The sequence below is a fragment of the Arvicola amphibius genome, chromosome 1 (genome assembly GCF_903992535.2).
Source record: "Arvicola amphibius chromosome 1, mArvAmp1.2, whole genome shotgun sequence".
Classification (NCBI taxonomy): domain Eukaryota; kingdom Metazoa; phylum Chordata; class Mammalia; order Rodentia; family Cricetidae; genus Arvicola; species Arvicola amphibius.
Window position 1 is genome coordinate 187,518,224 of NC_052047.1, and position 25,764 is coordinate 187,543,987.

Below are 25,764 nucleotides of genomic sequence, written 5' to 3' on the forward strand. Positions count from 1 at the left end.
TCAATGACCATAAAGCATGGCCCCTAATGTGAGGAAGGACAAAGAAGGGGTTGGAGATCCAGACAACTTCTGAGCAGGATATGAGAAGCGCCCAAGATACATCTTTAAAAATCAAATTCTCATATTCGGAGACTAATCAACATATAGGATATAGACTCCATTTTTTATTATTTGTATATAGGATTATATATTTATGAGTATATAGCCTATAAATTAACAAGGAGTATAAATATACAATATATACAAACTTAATTTAATCTCAGCACAAATCCACTTGATGGAGACTGTCCTATCTAGGGTCTCTCTCTCTCTCTCTCTCTCTCTCTCTCTCTCTCTCTCTCTCTCTCTTGTTTTGGTTTTTCAAGACAGGGTTTCTCTGTAGCTTTGGAGCCTGTCCTGAAACTAGCCCTTGCAGACCAGGCTGGCTTTGAACTCACAAAGATTCCCCTGCCTCTGGTTCCTGAGTGCTGGGATTAAAGGTGTATGCCACCTCCGCCCAGCTCTAGCTAGGGTTTCCACTGCTGTGATAAAACACCATGGCAAAAGCAACCTGGGGAGGAAAGGGTTGATTTGGCTCACACTTCCACATTACTGTTCATCACTGAAGGAAGGAAAGACAAGAAATCCAGCAGGGCAGGGACATGGAGGCAGGAGCGGATGCAGAGGCCACAGAGCAACGCTGCTTACCGGCGTGCTCAGCCTGCTTTCTTACAGAATCTCAGGCCACCAGCCTAGGGATGGCACCACCCTCCACGGGCTGTGCTTTCCCACATCAATTGCTAATTAAGAAAATGTTCTACAGCAGGTTCTTATGGAGGCAATTTCTCAACTGAGGTTCCATCAATTCTGAAGTCCCTAGCCAGCGCGGGGACCCTTAATAAATTACATCATGTATGTAAACACACGCCCATGCTTAAAGGGGTACCTTAAGACACTCTGCCTCGGTCTTCTTTTGCTGCATAACTCTGTTCAGCTGCTGCAGCTCTTCTTCTGTACGCGCTTTCATGGGGAAGTTCTCGACCACATAGGGGATATGGAAGCACTCGGGTGGAAACCAAGACAGATCAAGTTCATCTCTACTATACTTGTGGGCATCAGGGGAGCATAGGGGCTGTTTCCTTTCATTAAAATCAATCCAGAGGTTATTACACAGTGAGAGGAGCTGACCCCAGGGACCTTTAGAATGAAGCGGTGTTGCGCTGTTCTTATGGGCATGACCTTTGCATAAAACAAGCGTGCTTTTGTGAGGGGATTCGTTCTAGAGCAATGGTTCTCAAGACCAACTTTCCCCACATCCTCCTCCTCTCCTGGATACACTGGGAGTGTCTCAAGACCTTTTCTATTGCTACGTTAGTAGTCGGAAGCTGTCCCTGTTAGTAGACGGAAGCTGTCCCTGTTTGTAGATAGAGGCCAAGGAGGGTGTAAAACATGTCAGAACATAGGGCAGCTCTGGCAAAAGAATTGTCTGCCTCCAAATGTACCACTCGTGCTACCCAAAATACCATACGTGTGCGGCAGCTGTGAACTTTATCACCCACATGGGGATAGGCAGGGAAAGGCGTATTTGAAAGAGGGAAAAGCTGCTGTTAGTAGCTATTTAAGGACATGCGCACAGAGCGAGATGTTTGATTACCCAGTGTGTGCCCTATACAAAGAGATTAAGAGAACAGCCGTTTAGAACACAGTGGAAAGGCAGGCAGTGTCTTGTCTGCCTTTTAATCTGTGTAGAGCATGAATTAGGTAGCCTTTTGGGGTGGCAGGCACTAAGAGAAGGATGCAGGGCTACACACAGGACAGAGGAAAAGGTACTAAGAGCAACCTGGAAGTGCACCGTCTTCGAAGACTGAGACTGAGCAGTGGGGAGAATGAATCAAAGGAAGGTGTGAGAACTGGTGGAACCTGGCACGGGTGGTGCCATGGCCACAGAATGCTATGTTGTGTGGATTTTCTTTACTTTTTAAAAAAAAGTTACGTGATGGGATTTTTAAATGAGAGTCCTCATCAGTTGGGATTCTGTGCCCAGGGTCGTGTGTGCATTACCTTCAGGGCTCGGCCCTTCACAGCCATGGAATTCCAGCACTCCTCCCGGATGAGCTCAGTTAAATAGCTCTTGGCCAAGTTATGCATCTCCACATCTTTTCTTATCTTGAAGTAAGGGGAAAGATCAAAATGAAACTATGGCTGCGTAGGGAAAAATACGTTATCAGCAGCTCGCTAGCTAGTCAGAGCTGCCCAGTTCGTGGGAGTGTTTTTACAGGCTTTCCCACACATCTTGAGCTGCCCTACACTGTGGTGAAGTTCTGGGCCACACAGTCCTATTTTGAGAACACCTCTCAAGGCTTGGGTCAAGGCTTAGATTCCCTGCCTCGAAGACGGCTGGGTCAATACGAAGGCCTGTAAGGGAGGCCAGGTGAACTGTGAACAAAAGGGGTTGCGTGGACAGACACCCACTAGGGGTAATGAAAGCGGAATGATTGATCCAGACAGACCTGCGGAAGTCAAGTGCCATGTCTTCCTGGGTTCTCTCTGTACAGACACACGCACATGTGTATGTATGTACATGCTAGAGGACAACGTCAAGTGTCCCCCTCAGAACATCATGTTGTTTGAGACAGGATCTCTCACTGACCCGGGGCTTTCCATGTAGCCTAGGGAGCTGGTTTGTTGAGTTTCAGGAACTTCCTCATGTAGTCCCCAGTTCTAGGACTACAGAGAGAGGGAGCTACTCCCAACTTTGTTTTGTTTTTAAGTCTTTCCAGCCCCCTCTCCCTGTTTTTATCAAAAGAAGAATGAAACCCATATTTTCATATAATACAGAGGATATTCAATGCTAGCTTCATTCCTGTCTGCACATATGAAGGGCCAGTTCATGGCCTGTGTCTGAAAATTTTTACTTAATTTCTCTTTTATTTATGTTTACAATAAAATAATATCCACTTATCTAGGGAACTAGATTATTTGCTTTCTAAAATTTTATAAGCATACATGTAGCTTTAATTGGTTTTATTTGCTGATATTCCATAATAAGCAATTAAGTGTCCCTGTTTAAGAGTCTGCCCAAAAACACGGTATGAAAGTGAACCATAGCAGTTTTTGTTCCTCAGACTCCTGTCTACCAACTTTCTTGTGTTTCACTTTGGTGGCAGGATTATTTACAAACTGGTTAAAAATAATCTCTCATGTAGTGACATTTTATTTGTACTTTATTAAATGAAGCTTGCCTGAAGATCAGAGTGTGGAGCTAAGCCACTAGAGGCCAGGCAGTGGTGGCACACACCTTTAATCCCAGAACTCGGGAGACAGAGGCAGACGGATCTCTGTGAGTTCAAGGCCACCCTGGGCTACACAAGGTTGACACAGAAACAGATCCAGGTGTTGGTGGCTCACACATTTAACCCCAGTGTTTGGGAGTCACACACCTTTAATCCCAGCACTATGGAGGTGGAGACAGTAGTGTTATGGCTGGGCAGAGAGAGGAATATAAAGGGTAAGAGACAGGAACTCACTGGAGTGTGGAGTCTGAGGTTTGGTGGAGACACAGTGCAGCCTAGGCAGTCTGAGGATCAACCCTTCGGTCTGAGCATTGGTAGAGGTCAAAGGTCTCTCTAGTGGCATACAGCTCTGCTTCTCCGACCTTCAGCTTCAGCCCCTGTATCTGACCCTGGGTTTTTATCATGCATGCTACACCGACTGGAGCCCTAGGGTCACTGAGACCCCTGGCTCGTGGGTGCCTCTTCTTCTCTCAAGGACTCATATTTTACACCCAAATGTGCTAACAGGTGGGTTTATGGTGCCAGGTGTTAGTGATTCTCGTCAGGAGTTAAATCTAGGGGGTTGGCATTTCTTCCGAAGACCGGAGTGTTGGGAGACTTACATGGGAAGAGGCTTTCTCGGCATGGCTCTGTTTTACGTCTCTCATGTCACCCTTGGGGACTTCAGGGAGGCCCTTTCATACCTTTGCCACCTCCTCCTCGCTCTCATCGTGAAGCCTCTCCAGCTCCTCAAGGTCCAGGCAGAATTCCTGTCCTTCTAACTTTGCGATTGGTTCCACTTTTTCGTTTTCTTCCATCATGCCCATAATCTGAAGTTTGAAATACGAAGGCGTGTTGGCAGGTGAAGAGAGGAACACCAGAGCAGGTGGTGTGTTCTCTGGACATACTATGAGATAAAGAATTCCATTCTAGGCTTATTGGAGCTATCAAAGTTTTAGATCTGCTATTTAGAAATTCATTCATCTAACGACAAACAGCAGTTTGTCACTGCGCTGGAGTGGATTCCCTGAGGAGACAGATCTCTGGGCAGGAAGGTCAGGAAGCTGGTTGCTTCTGGAGAGGGTTATAGAGAATTATGTTGGTTAGGCTAATTAAGGTAGGAAGATTCTTGGAGAAAGTGGGTGGCTCCATTCTCAGGAATGCATACGTAAACATGTCAAGAATCGGTAGAAGGGGCTGGAGAGATGGCTCAGTGGTGAAGAGCATTGCCTGCTCTTCCAAAGGTCCTGAGTTCAGTTCCCAGCAACCACATAGTGGCTCACAATCATCTGTAAAGAGGTCTGGCGCCCTCTTCTGGCCTTCAGGCATACACACAGACAGAATATTATATACATAATAAGTAAATAAATATTTTAAAAGAAGAATCGGTAGAAGGAGGCTGTTTGGAAAGACGAAGGCACACAACAGAAAAGGTAGGAAAAGCACAAGAGCCATGGCGAAGGGCAGTAGGGCAGAAGCCGCTTTTAAAGAAAAAAAGCCAAAAAAAAAAAGAAAGAAAAAAAGAAAAAAGTAGGGCTGGAGAGATGGCTCAGAGGTTAAGAGCATTGCCTGCTCTTCCAAAGGTCCTGAGTTCAATTCTCAGCAACCATATGGCGGCTCACAAGCATCTGTAATGGGGTCTGGTGCTCTCTTCTGGCCTACAGGCATACACACAGACAGAATGTTGTATACATAATAAATAAATAAATATTTAAAAGAAAAAAAAGAAAAAAGTCAGTGTATAACTTTGAAGAAAATAGGTATTAAAATACAATGTAAGATGGGGCCCTTGGGGGAAGTAGAGGGAGAACGCACTGTTTGTTTAACACTGAAGTGTGCTATAGCTAAGTTTTGACCCTGTTAGAATACCCAGGAAACCTCCTCATACGGTGTGAAACAAAATAAGATGAAAATGTAATTTTTTTTGTTTTAATTTTTCGAGACAGGGTTTCTCTGTGGCTTTGGAGCCTGTCCTGGAACTAGCTCTGTAGACCAGGCTGGTCTCGAACTCACAGAGATCTGCCTGCCTCTGCCTCCCGAGTGCTGAAAAATGTAATTTTTGATGGAAGGCTGGTGCATCTCAGCGCATGCAACCATTCACTTACAGTTCGAGAAAGCTCCTTGATTCCTCTTTTGATCTCTTTTCTTTTCTGTGAAAACAGTCTGACCTCGTTTTTGATGGCCTGAAACGGAGCAAGCACCTCACTTAGTAAGGCGGGAGAAGATGACGGGAGAATGAGGAGTTACTCTGGTAGTTACATAGGCAGCACTTCTTTAAAATGGAGATAGAACATTTGCAAAGACTATAACATATACAGGGGGTGGGGCATGGCTCACCCAGAAAAGATTTGCCACATGATTGAGAGCACCAAAGTTTGGATCCCCAGAAACACACATGAATGCCAGATGCATGTGGCAGCCCACCTGTAATTCCAGGCTCAGAGGTGAATCCCTAGTGCAAGCTGGATAGCAACACTAAGCCTATTGGTAAGCTCTGAGTTTGATTGAGTCCCTGCTTCAGTGAATAAGGTGGAAGAGTGGTGGAGACTATCCCCGACATCCACCTTGAGCCGTCACATGGACAACCATATGCACATGAGCAAGCACACATGCATGCACACATGCACACAAGCCAACACGTGAATATGCATTCAAGAAAGAAAAAAAGCAAACTATGAAATCATATCCCTGTGATACTTGCTTAAATCTAATGGTTTGTAAATGACCACCGAGACAACATCAAACTGATGTCAATCATACAAATTGGAAATAAGTAGTGAAAATCAAATAGTGAATAACTGACAAAGGAACACTAGCCTAATGTGCCCCTTGGCCTGAACTTGAGTGAGACTGGATCCAGACTTTGCCTTCAGCCTGCTGCTCACTTTATAATGTCCTCAGCCAGAGTAGCCTTTCTGTTTCCAGCCCATCCTTTTAAGACAACATTCCTCAAAACATAAACATGGAATCTCATGGGTCCTCCTTGGTTTTGACTTTCCTGGATACTTTTGTTGGGTTTCCGGTTAAATATATATATATACACATACATATATATATATATATATATATATATATATATATATATATATATATATATATATATATGGTTTTTTCGAGACAGGGTTTCTTTGTGTAGTCCTGGCCATCCTGGAACTCACTCTGGCTTAGGTGTGTATTTGCTTTTAGGAAAGTCATTTGTACAATGCAATGGACTGCAAGTAGTATCTCACATAACGTTCTAACTCTCCCCCTAGGTTTCCATAGAAACAGAATGCAGTGGGCACATCACAGAGTATTACTTCAAACCTGTTTCACGTTTTATAAATATCTTCTCGTGGGCTGAGTATGGTAGTGCAAACCTTTAGTCCCAGCACTCAGGAGGCAGAGGTAGGTGGATCTCTGAGTTTGAGGCTATCCTGGTCTATGGAGCAAGTTCCAGAACAGTCAGATCTATACAGAGAAACCATGTCTCAAATAAGCAAGCAAGCAAACAAACAAACAAATACCTCTTTACTTTTTTGTTGGATCCAAGAAATTTCCTTTTCAGAATGGATGGCTAATTCCTCTTGTGATGAGTCCAAGCTCAGCTTTTTCTAAGAGAGATTCGAAGGAGACAGAAAGTTCTCACAAAGCGTCAAGTTTTTTTCTCACCCCACTTCGCTGAACCCCTTTGCACTTGTCTCACCTAAAAAGAACCACAGACACGTGCCTGCCTAGATGCTTTAATCCTCACACCTCTGTCCCAAGGAAATAAAGACGTTTGAAAGACTGATTGCTGTGGAAATTACTTTGACTATGTAAAGATGTTTCATTTGTTCATGCTGCATTTGTTTAATGATGTAAGGATGTGTTGCATTTGTTTCACCTTGTCTGCCTAAGGCATCTGATTGGTCTAATAAAAAGCTAAACGACCAATAGGCAGGAGAAAGAATAGGTGGGGCTAGTGGGCAGAGAGAATAAATAGAAGGAGGAATCTAAGATGGAGAAGAAGAGAGAAGAAAATGGGAAGGATGAGGGGGATGTGCCTTCCTGTAGGATAATGCTCTTATATCCTGTAAAGATTTGTCATTTGCATTGGTTTAATAAAATGCTGATAGGCCAGTAGCCAGGCAGGAAGTATAGGCAGAGCAACAAGACTAGGAGAATTCTGGGAAAAGGAAAGTCTCTGTCTGCAGTCACCAGCCAGATGAAGAGGAAGCAAGATGAGAATGCTTCACTGAGTAAGGTATCAAGCCATGTGGCTAAACATAATAAGAATTATGGGCTACTTTAAGTTGTAAAAGCTAGTTAATAATAATCCTGAGCTAATAGGTCAACCAGTTTATAATTAATAAAAGCCTCTGTGTGTTTTGTTAGGACTGAATAGCTGCAGGATTGGGAGGCACAGAACTCTGTCAACAGCTACCAACCAGTCAGACGGAGACATCAGGAAAGATATACAGAAGGAAGAGTCCTGAGGCAAAAGGTAGAGAAAGAGAAACAGGTTTATTTACGTTGAAAAAGCTAGCCAGAAATGAGCCTGGGCTAGCCTGAGCATTCATAACTAATAATAAGTCTTTGTGTCATGATTTGCTGGTCTCCATACATCATATACCAAGCAACTTGTCCCCCCCCCCCCGTCCTGAGTTCTCTTGCCCCTCCTCTTTCTTATGGAGAGGCTAGCCCAGCGAACATTGTTTCCTGACCGTTCCTATTCCACTTGTTCACTAATCATCTGCTTGTGTGCTTATGTTTCCATCTCTCTGAGCTCCAGGAGCCCCATTGGAATGGGACATCAGAAAAAGTCTTCGCCGTCACGGTGGTGTCTGTCCTAGGCCAACACTTTGTAGGCACCCAATTGTTATTTGTTGAACCCCTTTCTGCTCTGTTGTGATAGTTTTTCTTTTGTGGTGGGTTCATATATAAAAATGTTATAGGCAGAGGCAGGCCAGTCTCTGAGTTTGAGGCTAGCCTGCTATATAAACGAGTTCCATGACAATCAATGCTATACAATGAGACTTGGTCTTAGAAATAAAGACAAAAACAAGACAAACAAAAACCAACCAACCAACCAACCAACCAACCCATAACTGGCAATGAAAGTGTAAAACCCCCAAGCAATGCCCATTGTTTCAGAATGCCCAATCAGACTGTGTGAAAGTCTAGCAAGACGTGCAGTTTGAGAGCAGACAACTATTTCAGGGGCTTCCTTAAGCTAGCTATATGATATTTTTATGTGAGCTCATCACAATAAAGTGATTTTTATTCAATTTGAAAAAGTATTTGTTGAAGAATCAAATAAATATTTCCAGAGCCTTCTTAAATTATGAATATAATATGAAGTAGAGAGACTGCTTTGACCAAACACCAATATTGGTTCAAATTTTTTTTAAGAAAGCCCAGATCTTATGGTTTAAGTGAAATCTGAGATATAATATTTGTGATCCTTTTAAGAAAAGATGAGTTTTCTAACAGATGTAGCTTATATTCTAGTTGAAAAAACACTGAGTAAGAAGAAATAGTATGCCAGGTGGTAGTGGCCCACACCTTTAATCCCAGCACTCGCTCGGGAGGCAGAGGCAGGCAGATCTCTGCGAGTTCGAGGCCAGCCAGGTTTACAGAGCGAGTTCCAGGATAACTAGTCCTGTTACACAGAAAAACCCTGTCTTAAACAAACAAACAAGCAAAAAAAAAAAAAAACCCTGAAGACTTCCATCTTATATATAAAGAGGGAGAAAGTGAGCTAGCTACATTGGATTCCGCTGGCTCCTCTTCTTGCTTCACATCTTGGGAAACTCCTGAGGAGACTAAATATTCATTTTCTTTTTCCAACGTTTTGCTCAGACTGGCTATTAGTTGTTGGCAGTGTTCAAAGATGTCACTTGCTAAGCTTGCTCCAAGCCGCCTAATGAGAGAGAGAGAGAGAGAGAGAGAGAGAGAGCGAGAGAGAGAGAGAGAGGGAGAGAGAGAGAGCACAGAATCATACAATCAGTTTAAGATAATCACACTGAGCAGTGTTCTTCCCAGACAACTGCAGAGAAACCTGGGGAGTTCTCCACGGCGACCTTCAGTCACTGAACCTCTGTTTCTCAGAAGAGGACCCTTTCGTGGACCTGACCCTTCTTGGGTGGTCTCCCCTTATGTTTTCCTGTACCTTCACCCAAAATGGACTTTGGCCACCACACAGAAGAGCCACTGCTGTAACTGAGCCCCCAGAATGCATCAGGATTCATCATATACATGATTTCATTATTTGATTTGACCCCCAAAGCCCAACCCGAAAGGTTATTTCCATGCCACACACCAAGGCATCTTGAACTTCACACTTCTACCACTGGGAGGGCTTGGGAAAAGGCCTTCCTGGCCTACTTACTTCTCTGGTTAGGTTCTCCTGTTACCTAAGAAAGTGGGCCACCAGTAGAATTGCCTCCATTAAACTGGCCTGCGAGCATGTCTCTGGGGCATTATCTTGATTGCTGAGGTAACAGGGCCCAGCATACAGTGAGCAGCGCCATCCTTTGGTAGGTGGTATACTGTATACACAAGCTAGGGGAGGCGAGCCAGCAAGCAGGGTTGTTTAAGCTCCTGCCTTGGCTTCCCTCAGTGATGGACTACAGCTACGCAGGCAGAAACAAATCTTCTCTTCCCCAAGTTTCATCTGGTCGTAGCGTTTATCAGGACGACAGAAAAGCAAAGTAAAACAGGAGTTGACACTCTGAGGCCGTTAGAGGGGATGGCACCCGGATAGGGATTTCTAACGGCTTCACGGAAGCTGTGAAGCACCAACCTTGAGTGACACTGTTATGGACAACTAGAGCAGTGGTTCTCGGCCTTCTTAATGCTGCAAACCTTTCAGAGAGTTCTTCGTGTTGTGGTGACCCCAACCATAAAATGATTTCGTTGTTGCTTTATAGCTGCAATTTTGCTGTTGTTATGCATCATAGTGGAAATAACTGACATGCAGGATACCTGGTATGTGGCCCCCCCAAGGGGTCATGACCCATGGGTTACAAACCACTGACTTAGAGGTTTCATTGAAGGTGTATGGGCCACAAGGCTCATAAGTCCTGGACCAAGATTCCAAACAACTTTGTTTAGTGTGGGAGTTCAGGTGGCCTTCTTTTCTAAACAGAGCACCTACCACTTGCTGTGGCTGGAGACACTGTTTATGCATTGGCTGGAAAGGGCATGCTATGACTTATTTGATGCAAATTTCTATTTTTTACTCAGGGTTTTCACGTATGAAATGGATCTGATGATGGCCAATCAAACAGGTCCTTGAGATAAGCAGCATCCCAAATGTTATAATACAAAAGCCCCATGGTATTGAACGTTTCCACCATGTTACCAAGGAAAGCCAAGTTTTAAAGGTACGATTGCCAGAGTAAGTGGTCCCTCAGTGTCTCCCATGAGACAGCCTTTAAAGTCCAAGCTGTCTTTTGGGTGTCACACTGAAACACAGGTTGAATCAATTCCGGGAGATGGCGATAACTCCCCCTAGAGCATCCTTTCAAATGCAACCAACCATCCAGAGGCTCCTGGGGAGAGGGGAGCTCTCACACTTAGGGCCATAGACACTACAAAAAGCCTTGGGGTCAAGTTGCTATAGCAAGAAGTAGCTCCTATCCCCCAGAACTTGATCTCACCCATCCCAGTTCACACCTATCCTTCTAGATCCTTCTTTCAGAAACGATGGTTCTGACCATGTTTCTTCCTCATCCTTCTCCACCCTGGGGTTTCCCACAAGGCTCCTACAGCAAGCGCGGGGTGTGCCCTCTCCTCCCGATCTCTGCATGTAACAGTCTATCTCTTGATATTGGTCTTCTGAGTTTAAAACACCACAGCACACCGCATTGCTGCCTGTGTGCCATACGTACTTCCACTTGAGGTAGACGAGGGTGCCGTCATCTTTCCCGTTCACCAGGATGTGCTGGCCATCCATGGACATTTTTATGTACTGGATCCCGTGCCCCTGATGAGAATGACTCCGACACCGAGCAAACGCTTCCTCCATAGTTTTAGGGATAAAATGGGGGAAATTATAAATGCAATTCTCCAGCATTTTTCCAATATCATATATACTTTTGCTAATGGGTAATTTTGTTGTACTTCTGATGACATTTTAGTCAGTACAGAGGTAGTTCTTGACAGTACCACAGTGCCTAAAACCTCTAGCTCACCCAACATTGATTTATTTTCCCACTACTTTGGGTAATGTGGAAGGACAGCGATCAGAACCAGTGGCTTAAACCAGGCAATCAGCCACTCCGTCAGCAAACTTGCTGAAGGCTATGGAGTTAGGGGAGGGACCTTAAGTGAACACAATTAGGATGCCTTCAAGGGTCAGAGGCCCATGGGCAGGCCCGGAGGCAGACTCAGACAAGGGTCTCGCTGTCCCCTTCTGCTCTCTCAGAGTGATGAGGACAGCAGCAACAAGCCAAGGCCCTCCGGGCCAGAGTGGCATTGCTGCCAAGCACATAATTTTCAAAGAAGCTTCCCTCCCTTGAGTCCCTAGCAGGCAGGGATCAGGTTCCCTAACTTCACCACAGAGCACTGGACGTTCAGAGCCTCTCAGGAAGTTTCCAGGGAAAAGCTTAATAGTAGGAAACTGGGCAGGAGCTCTTCTGCAGTGCCTGGCCCATGCTCTGTGTGTGCCATCTGGGGCTTCCTCCTTTAGAGGGGCAGGCCGACTGAAAAGACTCTTAAAAGATCATTAACATGCTCAGTGAAGAAAAAAGAAAGAAATTAGGTCAATTTTCCTAGGAAGCAGATTCCTCTTCTACGCGTTTTGTTTCTGCCTGAAATCCATGTGCATGCTCCATGCTGAGAAATGATTCCTATTTAATCACAGATATGTGTGGGCATGTGCACAGGAGTGTGTGTATGCATGTGCACAGGAGTATGTGTGTGCATGTGCACAGGAGTACGTGTGGGCGTGTGCACAGGAGTATGTGTGCGCATGTGCACAGGAGTACGTGTGGGCATGTGCACAGGAGTATGTGTGGGCATATGCGCAGGAGTATGTGTGGGCATGAGCACAGGAGTATGTGTGGGCATGTGCACAGGAGTATGTGTGGGCATGTGCACAGGAGTATGTGTGGGCAAATGTGCAGGAGTATGTGTGTGCATGTGTACAGGAGTACATTTGGGTGTGTGCACAGGAGTATGTGTATGCATGTGGACAGGAGTATGTGTGTGCATGTGCATAGGAGTATGTGTGGGTGTGTGCACAGGAGTATGTGTATGCATGTGCACAGGAGTATGTGTGTGCGTGTGCACAGGCATGCAGTTGCTTGTGGAGGCCAGGGCATAGGAAACCCTGAGACAGAGTTATAGGCCCTTGAGAACCATTCAGTTCAGCTGCTGGAATCAAACTCAGGTCCTTTGGAAGAGAAAGTAGAACTTTTAAGCAGGGAGTCATTTATTTTTGTTTATGTGTACAAGTGTTTTGTCTGCCTGTATGTATGTATACCATATGTGTGTCTGGTGTCCACGGAAGTCAGAAGAGGGCACTGGATCCCTTAGAACTGGTTGTAAGTCACTGAGTGGGTGTTAGAAACTGAGCCCAAGTCCTCTGCAAGAGCAACAAATGCCTTTAGCCACTGTGCAACCTCATACACTGCCCCCCATCCCCTGATCAGATATTCTTTTTAAAATTTACCAGACTGAAAATATCTCGGACACAGAGAAATCCACATTTGGCTATTGTCAGGAGCCATAATCCATGTGAAGACATATAGATCATTCCAGATCCATACTGTTTGGTTTGGACTTTTTGGTGTGGTTTAAGTACACAAACACCAACGTGATTCTGCCAATCAAAGCAAAGAACAACATATGGAAAAGATCAGGTTTTGTAGCTGTGCATTCCATGAGGGATCGGGTTCAAGTCTGAGAATGCTGTCCTTGGGAAAGCATCTACGTGGGAGAGAGTTGGCACCTGTGTTTGACCACGCATTAATTACATCTCTACAAATAAAAGCTGGTTTTGCCAGCCAAGGAGCATGTTTGTTTGTTTTGATCCTGGGATCAAACCCAGGTTCCTATGCATAATAAGCAAGTACTCTTAACCGCAGAGCTACACCCCAGCCCAGCAAAAAATGTAATTCTGCCACCGAGGATCCAAGCCTACACTGAGGGTCTTTGTTTTCAGCCATTGCTTTTATATATCATCACGCACAAATCAAAGTGCAAGTTGTCAATGTCCTCACTACGTGTCCCATGCATCCCTATCTCCATCTTCAAAAACGACCTTCCTTTTGTCTCAAATGTCCTTCTCAACTCCATCCCATCACCCCTGTTCCACATCCCCTGATCGCCCTCCTTCCTTAGGGTGAACATATTATTTTTCTGTATCCAAATCTGAATCATCCCTCAAAGTCCAGCATAAATATTGCTTCATCTCAGTAGTTTCTCGAATCTTCTGTTACCACAAGCCACCTCTTCTTTTTCTTAATTTCTACGTCTAATACCGGCTACACTGAGAGAAAAGAACTGAGAAGATAAGAAAAATAGTTTAGAGAAGCATGGGATAGAGTCTCCTGCCAGTGACCTGGAGATGGGCATCAGTGGGGTGCTGAGTGCCCAAAACAACACGCCAGACACTGGGCTGCAAGGAGGGGCTCCAGAATGGGAGAAGTTTGGAGAGACGAAGTAACACGACAGAGACATAGATTAACTATTTTGTGTGATTTTAGTTAGGGCCCAGGTGTAAAGCTTCACGGGAAAGTTTGCACCGTATGGCCACTGGCATCTGTGACTTCAAGGCGCTAAACAAATACTCTGTCACCTGCATGTTTGTCTGACAAGAATGCTGTCTGTGGCATAAGGGTGAGGTCACTCAGCTGTATTCGTGATGGGTTAACCAGTAACACCCGTGCAGCTAACTGAAGGCGATGCTGGTACTATAATAAAGCCATTTGCTGGTCGAATGGGTCTGCCGAGGCAGCCAAGAGGGCCTTGTCTAATAAACGTGACCTCAGTCTTGATGGTGGGAGTCTGGCATACCTTCTCGGGAATCAGATAGCTGCATATGTATGGCACTTGGCTGCAGAAGCCATAGATCTTGTCACTTTCAAAGCCGAGCACAGCGGAGGACAGAGGGTGCTCCACCTCATACAGGAACTTGCGGATGTAGCGGTCCTTCAGCCTTCCTCTTTCATCAGATAAGATCATAGGAACTAAGACGGGGAAAAGAGGAGCGAGCCTCAGGGCCTGAGATTTCACGCTGGAAATCCGTGGGGACAGTTATGAAATGCAAAATGAAAAATCTGAACCGTTGAATAATAGGAAAAAGGTTACTTGGTGATTTAAGAAAATGTTAAAACAAGTGACCTCAACCAGAGCTACTTGACACTTATAGGCAATAAACGAGACGTCATAGCCTTCATTTCAGAAATTATAAATTATAGCCAGTAAACAACACATCACAGCCTTCATTTCAGAAATTATAAATTATAGTCAGTAAATGATACGTCATAGCCTTCATTTCAGAAATTATAAATTATAGTCAGTAAATGATACGTCATAGCCTTCATTTCAGGAACTAGCTTAAGAACTAACATTAAAATAGACACAATACCAGGATTCTTTTTTTTTGTTTGTTTTTCTTTTGCAAAGGTGTTACTGGGCTCAAACATGCAACAATCCTCCTGCCTCAGCCTCCTGAGTTCTGATTCTTCCCTCCCTCCCTTCTCTTTCCTTCCCCCACTTTCTTTTTTACTGAAGACAGGATCTCACTATGTGCTCTGGTTGGTCTCGAGTTTGCATATAGATCAGGCTGTGGTGGAATTCACAGAGACCTGCCTTGCCCTGCCTTCGAAGAGCTTTGATTAAAGACTTGAACCACCACGCCCAGCATTAGTATATTTTTTTCAGATTCTCAATTAAAACATGAAAGTATTTTAAGATTTTTTTTTATTTTCTGTAAGCCTATATTTGCGAAATTTCTAGTTAGATAAATTTGTCATCTGAGACAAAAAGAATATCTGTTAATCCAGAGAGCTGCAAAACAAGAGCCATTGCAAAATGACAGATGAGCTTGGCTTGGCAGCTCATCTTGTTTCTTTTTTCTTACAAAATAAATAAATAAATAAATAAAGAGAAAAAGAAAAAGAAAGAAAATCAAATAAACATTCCTGAATCCTGAGGCAAGAAGGAAAGTCCCCATCTCACACTGCTTAGACTGCCCCGCCCCGCCCTGGTCCCGCCCCCGTCCCGTCCCCCCAGTATTCATTTTTTAAGTTATTTAAACGAGGGCAGCCACTTGATCTCTTTGCCAGAACAATACCAAACCAAAAGAAACTAGAAAATCATGACAGCAGCACATCTGGGCCAGAAAGAGGGGCTGGAGGGCTGGGGGGCTGGGGGGCTGGGGGGCTGGGGGGCTGGGGGGCTGGGGGGCTGGGGAGCTAGGGGGCTGGGGGTCTGGGGTCTGGGGGTCTGGGGGGCTGGGGGACTGGGGGGCTGGGGAGTTGGGGGCCTAGGGGGCTGGGGGGCTGGGGAGTTGGGGGCCTAGGGGGCTGGGCTGCTTGTTTGTGTCACCTTGTGATAGCCTGGTAGGCAGGATGAAGTACTCCAGTCTGCTTCTTCCTAGTTCCGGAAGTGGGGACAGCACCAGCACTTCCACCACTTCCGACACAGGGAGGGACACCGTGGATATCTGCAGAATGTCTTTGTTCGTCTCTGCAAGAAATGGGGCTCTGGTTGACTTTTTTTTTAAACCACAGCTCCCATTTTTTTAGAATTACTTATTTATTTTATGTATATATGTTCTTGTCTACATGTACATCTGCACACCCAGAAAGAGGGCATTAGATCTCATTACAGTTATAAGATGGTTGTGAGCCACCATGTGGGTGCTGGGAATTGAACTCAGGACCTTTGGAAGAGTAGAGAGTAGCCTGTTCTCTTAACCACTGAGCTGTCTCTCCAGCCCCCATCTCTGGTTGACTTTAAAGGCTATGGCATCATTCTCATTAAGATAAAATTCTACTTTTCCCTAATTCTCAGCATGGTCTTTTGTTAATATTTAATATTTTACACACACACACACATACACAAACACACATACACAAACACACACACACACACACACACACACACACACCAAGTTGTATTTTCCTGTGTCAAAACAGGGACACTATTCTTCACCCAATCTCTAGTAGCATATTTTATTAACTGATTTTTACAGGGACATTTAAGCAGGAGTTATGGGACATTTCTAAAGAGCTGCTAGGGCGTTTTTCTGATTAGATGTCTGAATTGCATTTTCCAGCCAGGTGGGTTTAGACCTTCTTGTGTCCAACAGGGATGCCTTCCCAAGTCTGCCATCTTTGTTCCTCTCTTCTGTATCCTGTGTGTCCATCACCTGGCTCTTTGAGCAGCTGTGCCAGCCAGTTCCAGTGCTCTTACAGTGGGCAGCCTCACACACTGGCACTCTTGGCATCACTACCTGTGTAGTGGAAATCACCTGGTTCTGAGTTTGGTGCTCGGGACACCCAGCTCACTGACTGGGCCGTGCCTCATTTTCCTCTCACCTGACACTGGACAGTGCGGCCAATTTCCTTCTCTCTGCAAGGCACACAACAGTGTGTCTTCTGTCTTCCAGAACAAGTAAGACTGGGAGCATCTCAGAAGATTCAGCTGCAATGACCTTATCCTGGATCTTCTCTCTCTCTCTCTCTCTCTCTCTCTCTCTCTCTCTCTCTCTCTCTCTCTCTCTCTCTCTCCCTCTCACTTATTTTCATCATCTCCCTTCATCTCCTGGCATCGCTGGGACGCCAGGGTCAGCCTCCGGCCCCATCTGTGATTTTGAACTCAAGACAGCAGACACACCACCAACCACTGCTTTTCATGTCCTTGTATTTTTGAAGCTTTTTCTCCTTCCAGCAAGAGGCCCCGCCTTCAGCCGGGGCAGGGACTTGGCTTGCTCTTGACAGTTGCCACATAATCTTTCAGTCTCTGTAAATTTACCAGGTCACCTTGCCATGCACCGACTCCCTCCTCTTTCTCATCCATTCCCTCCCTGACCCATCTGTCTGTTTTTCAGGACCCCTGCTGACCGAGCAACAAGCAGGGGACTCCTGAGCCTGCCTAACTCACACTCGTCCGAACTTTCACCCATTCTGTCTTCCTTGAGCTGTTTCCGGAAGGATGGTGCTGGCCCCTCACTGCTTGGAAAATCGTGGGTTTTCCTCTCTGTTTTCACATTCTGCTTGCAGTTTCAGTGAGAGGTGAGGAGGATTTCTGTTGGATTCCCAGCTTTTCCTCTCCTTATAATTTCAAAATGTTCAGACTAATTAATTCAGTACTAATTAATTCAGTAGCTGATATAAAACTAAATTTATAAGACAACTCTAATATTCCAAATTTCTCTAAATACAATATGGGGATTTAACTTCTATTTGAAGTATTCTTTTTCAGAAAAATACGACATACGTAATTGTTTTTTTATAATTTAGAATTTTAGCTTTGAATTCTTTGACAAAAAGTGACCTAAAATTTAGACAAACAGGTGTGCTGTAGGGCGTACCAGTGTATCCGAAAATCTTGAATGAGCTCGAGGGTCTGGCATCAATAACAAAGATGTTGCCTTCTACTGTACCGGCCAACAGGAAAACTCCTCGCTGGTCATAGCTAGGAGAGAAGAAATCCAATGCCAAGATTATGCTTGCTTCATCAGCTGGGGGGAGGTGTGAGCTTGCAGGATGCTGGACCACAGAAGCACATCCCAAAGTGGCCACTCTTACAATGCATGGCTTTTACTTATATATTCATTTATTTTATGATGCTGGGGTGGGACTGAGGGACTTGTGCATCCAGGGAAGGCCATCTACCATTAGGCTACATCCCCAGCCCTAGGGTTTGTGGTTTTAAAATATTCTCTGATCTTATAAAGACCTACATTTACATGTTGAGGTAGTCATTCTCCCCTGAGCCAATACTACCCCAAATTTAACGTACAAATACACAACCAAGAAGACTTAGGAGGGCTGGAGATGTAGCTCAGTGGTAGAGGGCATGACTAATACACATGAGGCCTAGGGTTCAAACTTCAGCACAGAAACAAAGCCAAACTAACATCCAGTCAACCAGAACATGCTCAGGAAAGACAGGCAGGTGTTACTTGGTAAATTGGTAGAATGCATTGGCAAAGGTTTGCCAGTAATGGGTGTGACACTTCAGTACCTTACAATTGTCGCATGGATGAAGGGGAGGAACATACTGAAACATTTCTACAACTTTCTCTAAATAAAAAATTTTGGAACAATATGAATCGGAGAAGAAAAAGAAAAAGAAAAGGTCTGGAAAAGAGGCAACCCACACAAGAAGACATAATACAGAAGAGCAGGGGACAAAGAGGGAAGTCACTCCGGCTTCCTCTGTGTTGGAGCCCACAGAGATCAGCAGGGACAGTTTAGATTTCAGGAATAAACTGGTTTCATCTCAGAGATACAAGGTACATTCATCACATGCAAAGTAATATATGCCAAACATTCAAATGGATTAAAGGATAGAAATCACCTAATCATCTCAATGACACAGAAAAGGCTTTGGCAAAGTTCAACATCCTCTCATAATAAAGGCCTAACAAGTCCAAGTAACTCGAGGAACGTATCTGCATATAATAAAGATTACATATGACAAACCCATAGTCCAAATTCTAAAATCTTGGGAACATTGAGAACATTTCTACTAATACCCGGAAAACAAAAAGGATGCCAACTGCCCCCCCCCCCCGCACACTCTATATAATGCAATTCCAAAAGTCTTAGGACAATAAGACAAGAGAATGAAATAAAAGGGATACAACTAGGAAATGAGAAAATCAAAATATCCTATTTTCAAGTGACATGATACTATACTTAAACGACCCTGTGGACTCTACCAGAAAACTCTTTCATTAGGTAACACTTTTAGCTAAATAACAATATAAAATCCAGACAAAAATCCAGTAGCTTTTTTGTATACCAACAAAAAATGCTGAAAAAGAAATATGGAAAAATACCCCATTCACAATAGATTTAAAAAAGAAACCCTAAGAATAAACCTAAGCATGGAGGTGACAGACCTCCGCAATGAAAACTTTACACACCCTGAAGAAAGACACTGAGACGCTAGAAGACGGAAGACCTCTCATGCTCATGAACAGGGATCAGGGTTGTGACAACGTCTCTATTACCCAAAGTGGTCTTCAGATGTGACACAATACTCCTCAAAATGTGACTTTCTTCATAGAACTAGAAAGAAATCTTAAAATTCATATAAAAACACGAAAGATCCATGAATTCAAATAGTCATTTTCAAATACATTTTTTTTTTTTGTTTGGTTTTTCGAGACAGGGTTTCTCTGCGGCTTTGGAGCCTGTCCTGGAACTAGCTCTTGTAGACCAGGCTGGTCTCGAACTCACAGAGATCCGCCTGCCTCTGCCTCCCGAGTGCTGGGATTAAAGGCGTGCGCCACCACCGCCCGGCTCAAATACATTTTTGAGAGAGTATTCCACGTCCTTAGATATCAGGGAACTGCAACAAAGACTTCTTTGAGATTCTACCTCATCCCAGTTGGTATGGCTATCATCAAGAGAACAAATGCAAGCAAGGATGCAGGGACCCAGCAGCCCCTGTTTGTTGGGAGTGGAACTCTAAACTTGTGTAGCCGCAATGGAAGTAAGTACAGAGGCTTCTCAAAAAACTAAGAGCCGAAATAATATACGACCAAGTCTTGTATAGTAGTTTCCCTGGAAAGAGTCACATCTTCCACCTCGAAAGAAAACTTCTGAAAACCCTGGGTGTGGAAAGGGGTGTTTGAGCGTTTGAAATAACAAGATACTTTAGACTGGATGTTTCCGGGAGGGTGAAACGGGGTTACCTAAGGGAGGGTGAAACTTTCTGGACTACAGCAAAATTTGTTAGGCTCAGGCAGTAAACAACTCAAAACAGCTTCAGGAAGTCCCTGAAACTGAATAGGTTCACTTGGTCCCTCCCTTCCAAAGCATGTGTAAGCAGTAAGTCCTGCTGAGAGACTGGATCAAGCTGAGTAAGTCCTGCTTAGAGACTGGATCAAGCTGAGCCGCCCACAGGCTCAGCCCAGTCCTAGCAGCTGAAGGAAACAGACCAGCTGAGATGCTTAGAAGACAAGGAGGCCAGGCGAGCTGCCTGGAAGAGGCTCAGACCATCTGAGCCGCCTACAAAGAATGCTCTCCATCCTGTTGAGTTTCCTACAAGCTGTGCCCCAGGTGTCCAGCTTTTGCGAGCTTCCCCATCCTAGGGTGAGCTTTGGTAATGTAGTCTTTGAATCATTTCTGCTTCCTATAAATAACCCTCATCCATAGTCCTGTAAGAAATGCTGCTAGTTGGGTTTTTGCTTGTTTGTTGGGTCAGCTTGACACAAGCCAGGGCCATCTGGGAAGAGAGAACTCAATTGAGGAAATGACAATGTCAGACTGGTCAGTGGGGGCATTTCCTTGATTAATGATTTGTGTGGAAGGGCCAAATCCACTGTGGGTGGCATTATCCCTATCTTCTACAGCAGACAGAGCAAGCCAGTAAGCTCATTTCTCTACTGTCTCTGCTTCAGCTCCTGCTTCCAGGTTCCCGCCCTGACTTCCCTTGGTGATAGACTCTGATCTTTAAGATGAAACAAACCATTTTTTGCCTCAGCCACCCCATCTCCTGTCAAAAAACCCCAAACAAACAAAAATAAAAAAACCCAAAACCCCAACAATGACAAAAAACAAACTAAAACAACAATAACAACAAAAACAACAACAAATAAAAGAGAACTCAGGCTGGAGAGGATGTAGAGTAAGGAGAACCTTCATCCATTGCTGGTGGGAGTGCAAACTTCTACAGCCACTATGGAAGTCATCAGGAAGCTGGGAGTAGATCTACCTCAAGATCCAGCTACACCACTCTTGGGCATATACACAAAGGGCAGTTCACCCTGTCACAGAGACACTTGCTCATCCATGTCCATTGCTGCTCTATTCATAGTAGCCAAAAATTGGGAACAACCTAGATGCCCATCAACGGATGAATGGATGAACAAAATGTGGCACATTTACACAATGGAATACAAATGAGCTGTGAAAAAAAGAATCGTGAAATTCACAGGCAAATGGGTGGGGCTAGAAAAAAATGATCTTGAGTGAGGTGACCCAGACCTGGAAAGACAAATACAGAATGTACTCGCTTATACAGACATGTTACCTGTTAAGTCTTCAATAAGTAAGCTATAGTCTGTATAGCCATAGAGGTTAGGTATTGGATAAGGGACTAGGGGAGATGGATGGATCTACTTAGAAGGGGTAAATAGAATAGATAGTTATGGATAAATGAGAGGGGAGATTGGAACAGGAGAATCTAATAGGGAGAGGGAGGGAAAAGAAAGGGAGGGAAGGAATATGGGGGAAGGATTGCCAAAACTAAGGGTCATTTAGGAGGTCATAAATATAAATACAATATAGTGGAAACTTCCTAAACTATATACATATATGAAAACAATCTAAAAGAAATTGCCAAATAATGGAGGCCACATAGCTCCACCTAGACCTCTCGTCATCAAATGGAACTTCCGGTACTGGGAACGGGTTGCATCTAATCAAGTCGTTGGCCAAAGGAACCTCATGGGAACCCCCAAACAACCCAGGCTATTGGTTGCTCTCAAGCTGACAGCATCACCTATATAACTCCTTGAACATGGAAAAGTCAAGCTGGTGCCTACATAGATCACCACTGTCGGCTAGCATTTATAGCACTGGAAGGTACTCTCGATGCTACCAAAGGAGAAAGGTAAACAGCGACCCAGCTACAAACCCTTAAATCTGCAGTAGTGTCCTCCCTGCAGTGCTAGTACAGCAGTGGCACAAAGCTTGTGTGAGTCACCGACCAACGTGACTGGACTGAAGGACCCTGCCATGAGGTGGAACCCATCCTGGGCCCAAAACTCGAGACTAGACAAATCAGAGGCCTAGGTCCCCAATACTACTGCTCTGCTAAAGGAACGCAGTCGTAATGATGATATGATATTCTGCTATGCTCATAGGTCAGTGTCTTGTTGAGTCCCTATCAGAGAAGCTTCCTCCTGTGGTAGATGGGGGCAGATAGAGAGACCAACAGCTGGTCAGTGTGTGGAGAGCGAGAGACCTTGGAACACTCAGCTCTAAATGGATGTGTCCATAAAGTTGCCCTACCTTGGGGTCCAAGGAACTCTGTGCAAGAGGAGGTATCGAATTGTCAAAGCCAGAGAGGATGGGGAACACCCGAGAAAACACGACCTTCTAAACAGAGCGGGACTGGCGCACATAGGAATCCAGAGACTGGCAGCATGCACAGGACCTGAATGAGTCTGCCAAATGGGGTCCCAGTGCTGACAGAAGTGGACATGTCCCCTCGCTAACCCAGGAGCTATCGAAGCAATCTCCAATTGATAACTACTCACAAATGAATAGCTAGTTTTCTCCAAGAATCTCACTAGGGATACAAACCACTCTTAAAGGCAACCCCATGTCCAGCGGCAGATGGCCAACACAAAAAAATTCAGTGGTATCTTTGGAGGTTCTTTGTCTCAACGTTTAGTCGGGGCATTTATTTTTTAAATTGTTTTATTTTATTTACATTATAAGTACTTTGCATATATATTATGGTTTTCACATTTGTGTTTTTATGGGATTCCTGCGTGTGTGTGTGTGTGTGAAACCATGTCTCTCTGTCTCTATGCATTTCTTGTGCTTTTCCCTTGGCTCTTTTTCCCTTCTACTAGTTTATTTTGTCCTATTCTGATTTGTTTCTGTTTTATTTCATTATTATTCTTTAGACGGCTATTTCTCGTCTAACGAGAGTCAGAAAGGGGGTGAAATCGGAAGGGAGGGGAGGTGGAGAGGCTCTCAGAGGAACTGGGGGTGGAGAAACCATAATCAGAATATTTCGTGTAAAAATATCTATTTTCAGTAAAGAAAAAGTAGAAAGAAAAAGAGGAAACAATAATTGTAACGAAATAGGAAATCATGACATCTTTAAGAAAATGGGTAGAACTGGAAACTCTTTAAGTTAAACTAAATAGGCCAGACTCAGAAAAACAAATACTGAATGCTTCAGTTCATAAACAGATTCTAGATGTGTGTGCGTGCGTGTGTGTGTGTGTGTGTGTGTGTGTGTGTGCGTGTGATGAAACTGGAACACAGAGGGAAGAGGGACCCTAAGGAGGGGAGGAAAAGGAGGTCATAATGAAAGAAGAAAGCAGAAAATGGATCTTGAGGGGCAGCAAAAGGGAATGGGAAACGGGAGCAGAACACAGGTGGTGAATGACAATGAAGTATGAAAAAGTTATCACAAAACTCATTACTTTCCATAATAATGTAAAAAAAAACAGTAGAAATACCTTTGAGAATACTGCTTCAAAAGATTTGGAGTAATCTGAATGTCCATCAGGGTACTACTGTTTGAGAACATGACGAGGCGTGCACCACGCCACCAGACAGAAGAATGAGCCTTTGATGTGGATGCTGAACATTCCCCGGTGGGGCTGGGGAGACTGCTCAGTTGATAAAGTGCTTGTCCCTCAAGCATGAAGACCAGAGTTCGAGCGCCAGAACCTGCCTGACAGAAAGCTGTAGTGACCTCTGTACATGATCTCAGGGCTGGGGAGGCGGAGACAAGATCTCTGTCCCTTACCAGCCAAGGCGCCTAGCCTAGCCCAATCAGTGAGTTCCAGGCCCAGTGAGAGAACCCATCCTCCATCCCCACCCCAAACAAGGTGGATGGCATCTGAGGAAATACCTAAGGTTGGCCTCTGGCCAGCATGCTTGCTTGCACCCCTTCGTGCGCCCTCACACAAGAGCACACACTCCAGCCTCTCTCATGCAAGTGAACAGAAATGCTGGTCTTCATGCTTATTTGTAGATAAAAATGTCTTTGTGAAGAGTGACATCGGAACCCGGTAATAGGCTGCTCCTGGGAGCGAGCTGTGTGTGAGGCACTGTCTCCTATACGTGCCTTTGTACTTTTCAAACGCTGAACCGAGTGAACGTTCAAAATAAATGAAATGTGTAGAACTGAGAAAGCAAGGTTGCATCGCTGGAGCCCCTGTCAGCTGCCTGGTGAGAGCGTGGCCGCGAAGGAGATGCTTACATCAAGATCTTCACCGGTGACTCGGAGAGGAAGAGCGTGTGAATCACTCGAGGGGCCTCCACGTTGTGGATGTCCAGGAAGTATAGATAGCCATCCACTGTCCCCACGACAGCCGACGCGGAGGAAGGGGAGCATGCTAGAGTTGTTGCCTGTTTAAGATAAACCCCAGAGAATGAGGCTTGCTCCACGTATAAGACACGTACCAGGCGGGGATGTGACTCAGGTCTGCAGCGCCAGTTCTTAGCGTACTCCAGGCCCTCTATTTCATCCTCCGCCCCGCCCCACCCCACCTCAAATGCTTAGAATTTTTGAAAAGCTTGAAAGTTTGCAATGGTACTTATTTCTTTTCAGAAAGTCAGCATTCCTGAATCGGACTAACTGCGTAAGCAACCACAGGAATATCTCGGTAGTATTTTATGCTAAGACTAGAATGACGAACCTAAAGTGAAAACTAAGCTGTGGGGTCACAGGGAAACACGGGGTCACTCGTGTCGCGGAAACATGGTGTCCACTTAAAGACTCTAAATCTCATATACAGAAGGATGCAGAATTGGACTCAGAAACCCAAGGACATTTGTATTGGGATTTGAGAAAGAAAACAAGAGGGCAAGCCAGATGGGCATTTGTCGGCTGCTGTGAGGGCAAAGACAAATAAGATCGAGTTGGGGACAGGCTGGTGACAGTGTCCAGATGACTCCGAACAGAGCCTTCTTCTAACCAAGCAAGCTTTTTTTTTTTTGGCGTCAGTTTGTGGGTGCAGTGTGTGTGCGTGTGTGAGAGTTCACATACATCTGTACATGTGTGCATGTGTAGACCAAAGATGGTCATTAGCTTTCTTCCTCGATTGCTGTCCACCTTATACACCCAGGCAGGGTCTCTGGCTTGAACCCAGAACTTGCTGACTCAGCTCGTCCAGCCTGCCAGCTTGCTCCACACACGGGGAGCACAAGTGCCCATCACACCTGCACAGCATTTACATGGGTACTGGAGGTCCTGTTTTTGTGCCCGCACCGCAGGCATTTTAACTACCATGCCTCCACCTCTCCTTGCCCTGGCATGTGCCTTTAGCGGGCACCCTTCAGTGGGCTTTTATTATTACGTATTAATTGAAAACCTTAACAAGACCTCTATAAACTATGTGTTTGTGCGTGTGTGTATGTGAGAGAGTGTGTGTGTGTGCGCACACACATGTGGTTATGTGATGCTCCTCAAATAAACAACTGAAACTTTCCTCCATTCTAGAGCTATAGGGAGCTACTCTACATAGCAGTAGCCAAGGGAGTCGTAGGTCCTCTCGCAGGGGATTGCAAGGGAAGTTTCTGCAGAATGGGCCTCTAGTGATGATGGTGCTGGGTTGGAGAACCCACGGAGAACCACTATCTAAAGTGTTCACACGGAAACAGCC

At 44.8% G+C, this 25,764-nt stretch overlaps 1 protein-coding gene across 1 annotated transcript in view; it reads right to left on the reverse strand.

Moving 5' to 3' along the window:
- The window catches only part of Cfap43 (cilia and flagella associated protein 43), an 84,386-nt gene that overhangs the window by 25,010 nt on the left and 33,612 nt on the right, over positions 1-25,764 (reverse strand). The window contains exons 11-22 of the mRNA XM_038317984.1: positions 24,360-24,508; positions 17,764-17,867; positions 15,774-15,914; positions 14,238-14,410; positions 12,892-13,041; positions 11,108-11,238; positions 8,982-9,135; positions 6,758-6,838; positions 5,357-5,434; positions 3,956-4,081; positions 2,041-2,145; positions 926-1,042 (exon numbers count right to left, since the gene is read on the reverse strand). Coding sequence (XP_038173912.1) covers positions 926-1,042; positions 2,041-2,145; positions 3,956-4,081; positions 5,357-5,434; positions 6,758-6,838; positions 8,982-9,135; positions 11,108-11,238; positions 12,892-13,041; positions 14,238-14,410; positions 15,774-15,914; positions 17,764-17,867; positions 24,360-24,508 — 1,509 coding nt within the window. The remainder of the gene's footprint in view (positions 1-925; positions 1,043-2,040; positions 2,146-3,955; positions 4,082-5,356; positions 5,435-6,757; positions 6,839-8,981; positions 9,136-11,107; positions 11,239-12,891; positions 13,042-14,237; positions 14,411-15,773; positions 15,915-17,763; positions 17,868-24,359; positions 24,509-25,764) is intronic.